Below are 5,545 nucleotides of genomic sequence, written 5' to 3' on the forward strand. Positions count from 1 at the left end.
GAACAGAATTTAGACATGGTACAAATCCTCAGGCAGCGCTTGCACAAGACCTAAATGCTCCATGGTTTTTAGTCGTGGCGTGTTTCAGGGATAGAATCTGCTAGGAATGGGTTGCAGGCTGGATCAAGGAGCAAGTGTTGGCGAGAAGGGTAAATGCAACGTTAGACATCAGCTAAAGGCCGTGCAGACAGTGCAGCTGTCATGCATCTAACAACAACTAATTCCATCTAATTCATCACGGTTTTGACCTGATTTGTTCCCAATACTTAAAAATGTTAAAGGTGCCCTGCGGTACAGCCTCTAGTCAATTCTCCTGCGCAAAACGACGTACTAAACTTGAGCATCTGCCTGCGGGTGTTTGAGCAACATCAGTAATTTTCTAAACTAAAACCTCTTCGTGGTTCTCCATCGCTGTGTCTGTTTATTAATCAAGGACATTTAATTTAGTTACTATGTTGTGCTAATACTTACGGAAGAACTTTTGTACTTTATACTTTTAGTACTTCATAATTCATACTCGCAAGAAAGCGTAATAAGAGAGAGCAAAGTCCAGCAGGGTGAGCACGCTGTCTGAAATGATAAAGATGCGATTTTGCTGCGTTGGAGATAGCGTGTTGGGGCTGACTTACTCACCTGGACTTCAGGAGCAGGCAAAGTACAGCTGCAGAGAATGAGCTCGTTCATCCGTGTTTTTCTTTGCCCGCTTCACTGGAAGGAGGTAAGGCGCCTGCCTGTGCTGTATTCCTCAGTTGCTTTCTTAATAATTTATAATACCAAGTTCTATTCTGGAATTAAATGGGCCTGTAAATCATTTTGATGGGTAAAGATGAGGGAAGAAGAAAGACTGCCTCTCTCAAAGATGCTACAAAAACCCCAAAAGAGCTAAAAAAAATAATAACTCCAGATCCAAGTGTGGATTTGCTGAAGTTTAATGATGCTTGTGGGTTAGCCCTTGATTTTAAGTCATTTATAAGAGAATTACCAGTAATAGCAAGAATAATAGAAGCTTTCAGGGAAAAGGATACCTGACAGTGGGAAACGCAGGCACAGCTGAACTTAAACGCTTTAAGGAAAACCCTGTGCCAGATTTCACGGAAGGTAATTTTCCAGTTTATTGCGATCCCAATGCCAAATGACCAGCTTTGAATAAAATAGCAAATTGTGTGTTAATGGTACATCAGAATGATTACTGTGTAGTTTTAGGTAGAGTAGAAAATTCTGTTTTGCTTGTTTTCTGTGTGGTAGGTATAAAAATGAACCCTCAAACCTGAGCTTTATTACAATGATTTATCTTGGACATTTTTTTAAAAGTGCGCTGAATATTTTTTCACTCCGGGAAACTGTTTCTTGAACTTGCTGCTAAGTCATTAGATTGATACGGAATGCGGCTCTGTTGCAACACAAACCGCTCTAGAGGAGGGTTCTGGCCTCTGTAGCCTCTGTGCTGATGCTGGCAGGAAATAAGCTCTGACCAAAGAGCTGCTTGCTAGATCTGTTTTCTGACTTCATCAAACTGGGGGGAGCTCAGTCCTTTAAAAAAAAAAATGTTTTGGCTAGAGTCTAAGTGAATGTGTCATTTGAGAGTACGGGAAACATTTGGTGTCCTGATTCTGTCTAAGCTGTCATCGATACCAAAATTCCTCTTCACTCAAGCGGGGATTTGCCTGAGCGAGGACCCCGGGGTTTAGACCAGTGACAGCCTAACAGTTCTTGCTCTGTTGGATGGAGGGTTTCTAGATGTGTAACCCCAAAAGGAGGACACAATGAGGCTCAAAGCTGTTTTGATTCGAAATATTGAACCCTTGAGGGTTTCGAAGAAGATGAAGAAAAGCTCTTTTTGCTTTGTTTATTGAGCTTTTCTTTTTTTCTGATTTGAACCTGTCAGCTCTTATTTAGAGCTGTAGGTGGGAATTCCTAAAAAGCCTAGTCCAGGTGTGCTGCAGGGAGTTCTCCAGTGCACGGGAACACTCCCGGCGCTCGCAAGGCCACGTGTTTGGGTTTGAACTGTTTGAACGACAGACAATCAGCAGAGACGATGTTTCTGTTTCTGCCTGTTTGATCATTGGTGCCACCATTTCACTACAGTTTGGACTTGGGGAATAAGCAAAATTCAATTTGGATAAATAGAAGATGTGCTGCTTCTTGTGCCACAACATTACTTCCGATGGCTCTTTGTCACACACAAAATTGCATTCCATTCCATTGCTCAGGGTGGCACAAGGTGACAGAGGCGAGAGGTGCTCCATGTGCCACAGCACAGCCCCATGTCAGAGGAATGACCAGTCAGAAAGGGGGTCTGGAGACATCCGGAAGAGGAGAGGTCCTTGAAAGACTGGAGAAGCCCGTTTTGGCAGAGGCTCACTATGTTGAAGCTAGGTGTTCCCATAACTTCCTCCTTGAGGACTTTCATACTAAAAGTCATAAATCTTTCCACATTCAGTTCCAGTTCTGTATTGCTGCAGGAGGACTGACTCGGAGGGAAGATGCTGCTGACAAGCTCAGTGGGATTTATTCTGGTTTTGCTCTCTCATTGCCTGGCGTCAGCGAGCACCAAAGAGGCTGTAGTCTTGGCTAATGCCCACCTTCTCCCCCAAGGAGGCTACGAGAGACTGGGTAACGCCAATGAGAAAGGTACCCGTGAAGAGAGCGAGTAAGCTGAATGCGCTGTGTTGTGTTTTATTGCATTGCTGTGACGTTTTCAGCCAAATTTGAGGGTTAGCCCTTGCAATATGAACATGCCCTGCCCCAGTCCAGAATATTGAAAACCTTTGCTCAGCTGTCATCTAATTCAAGAGAAATCAACAAGTTTTTGTAAGAAAAAAAAAATTAAAAAATCAAATAAATTTGTGGACTTTGAAGCGTTATTCTTAGGACAGTCATATCTAGATCACATCTGACACCTGAGTACATGAATCCCATTAGGAGGCTACGAGAGACTGGGTAACGCCAATGAGAAAGGTACCCGTGAAGAGAGCGAGTAAGCTGAATGCGCTGTGTTGTGTTTTATTGCATTGCTGTGACGTTTTCAGCCAAATTTGAGGGTTAGCCCTTGCAATATGAACATGCCCTGCCCCAGTCCAGAATATTGAAAACCTTTGCTCAGCTGTCATCTAATTCAAGAGAAATCAACAAGTTTTTGTAAGAAAAAAAAAAAAATTAAAAAAATCAAATAAATTTGTGGCATTTGAAGACTTATTCTTAGGACAGTCATATCTAGATCACATCTGACACCTGAGTACATGAATCCCATTGGTACCTGTCACTGAGGCATCCTTCTCCCTCTCCAGCTTGCAAGGTCCAGCTTGGTATGTTTTCTAATATATCACCAGAGCAGATCCCACAGAAAATGTACACGAAAAGAGTAGTGGGGTGGATTCCTTTTCCTCCTCCGACTGACAGCACTTGGGGGTGTATAAAAGAGTCCCCCCGTAACAAACCACCGAAATGATATTCTCACTACCCTTCTGTACAAGTTATTCTGTTTTGCATGAATAATATTCACTGAGAAGGGTAGATACAAGTGTCACTGTATATATCGCTGTCTCGGAATTCACTATGTAAGTCACTTAATCATTCTCTCAAATCATGGGATTGGCTTTGGAGTCAGGCTTTATCTACCAGGCGAACGTTCTAACAGCTGGGATGGAGTCACGTACACAGTTCTGCTCTTTCAGGGTATTTAATAACGTCGTGCAGATAGCATCGAGATCTGGAGTATTCCATTCACGGCTGTAGATTCTCTTAGGCAATGAAAGGCATAAAAGACCGTGGAAAGTCTAGGTACTCCTGTAAATCTGTCCTGAGTGGCTGAGTTTAGTCCATCCGGACTCCTACAAAGCCTATGGTACAAGACTTCATACCGCATTAAATCAGAGAAGATGGGATTGCATTATGGTTTCAGTAGAGATTGGAAAGGAAATGACAGTGACTCTGGTAGAAAAGTAAACCATAAAGGCAAGGGGAGACCAGAAGTGTTTGCTGATAAGTGGTCTTTTCAGTATTGTGAAGTATACTGATGCAAAAATAGGAATATGCTGATAAAATCTAATGATAACGTGAAGTAGAGAAATGCCAATAAAAAAAAATCAGAATATTACACAGGAAAAAAAAAATCAGATGTTCTTAAGTAATACCATTGGGCTGAAAAACAAAGTACAAACTCCTAGGTTTTACTGCGAGATGAGGACAGTACCAGTTACAAAGAGCCAAAGACCAAACTCTAGATTAAAGGAAACAGCAATACAAGTGCAGTCCTAGAATATATCAACAGAGACGGTTTTCACAAGTCTTGGGAAGAATCAGTGGCACCATATAAGGCCATCTGCAATCCTGGGTCCAAATTTTGCCCCCGTTCTAGGATATTCATCTGCAGTGAAGAGGTGCAGAAAAGCTACTAAGACAATTAAGGAACAGAAGATTTATTTTACACTAAATAATAAAGGAACTTATTTATCCTAATATATTTACCCTAGCCTAAAAGAAAGGCTGCTTAAAAATATAGTTGTCCTCATGGTACATCAGGGTGCGTTACCCCGGAAGAAGCACTATTTAACTGAAGGACAACAGGACGTGAGAAAGAAAAGGATGGACAGTGGGGATTAATAAAATTAGATTGGGAGCCAGAGGAAGGTTTCTAACAGAGTAGTGAAGTCTGCAAGCTTTCCAGTTGGAAGAGAAGAAATTTAAAAGTTCAGTAGTAAATAAAATAGTCGCTTATGGTCTTTTTCTCTTTCTGAAAGTTGTAAGCTTTTTTTTTTTTTTACGCTAACTGAACTGATCGATGTACTTTTGATCTGTTGGTCTTGAGACCATGCAACGAGAAACTCTTTTTTTTTCCTACTCAGACTACCCAAGGGACTGTTTTGAGGTTTTTCAGCGCTCCAAAGGAAATTCCAGAGATGGTCTTTACATCATCCAACCGAAGGAGGACCCCATTGTTGTCTCTTGTAACATGCAGGATGGTGGCTGGACCATAATCCAGCACATTACAGCAAACAGTACTGTCGACTTTGATAGGACCTGGCAGGATTACAAACACGGATTTGGCTCTGTTCATGACAACCACTGGTTAGGAAATGAATATATCCATCAGTTAACTAGCAGCTCCGTGCAATATATACTTGGGGTTAAACTTGTAAACCTAAACGCTGAAATCAAATGGGGACAGTACGAACCGTTCCTTATCGAAGATGAAGAGTCCCAATACCGCCTGAGGGTTGGTCTGTACAAAGGCAACGCCACTAACGCTCTGACCCTGGACACAGAAGCTTATCTCCATGACAACCAGAAGTTCACCACCAAGGACAGAGACAACGACAATTATTTTCAGAATTGTGCTAAACTGGAACACAATGGCGTTCCTGGAGGAGGCTGGTGGTACGACGCGTGTGCTGGAGCAAATCTAAACCGTAGGAACGTGATATACTGGCAGAAGGACTGCAACAGGCAACGCTTGTGCAAATTCGCATGGATGATGATCAAACCCATTGACCGCAGCCTGTCCTACCCAGCCGAGTCCTGTCCGTGTCTGAAGGTTGAACTGTAG

General features: G+C 42.4%; 1 protein-coding gene across 1 annotated transcript; it reads left to right on the forward strand.

Moving 5' to 3' along the window:
* The first annotated feature begins 4,810 nt into the window (after positions 1-4,810).
* On the forward strand, positions 4,811-5,545 carry LOC104497248 (fibrinogen-like protein A). The gene has a single exon (XM_010140481.1). It carries the CDS (start codon positions 4,811-4,813, stop codon positions 5,543-5,545), a length of 735 nt encoding a protein of 244 aa, XP_010138783.1.

This window comes from Buceros rhinoceros, unplaced genomic scaffold, assembly GCF_000710305.1.
Source record: "Buceros rhinoceros silvestris isolate BGI_N320 unplaced genomic scaffold, ASM71030v1 scaffold1227, whole genome shotgun sequence".
NCBI classification, from domain to species: domain Eukaryota; kingdom Metazoa; phylum Chordata; class Aves; order Bucerotiformes; family Bucerotidae; genus Buceros; species Buceros rhinoceros.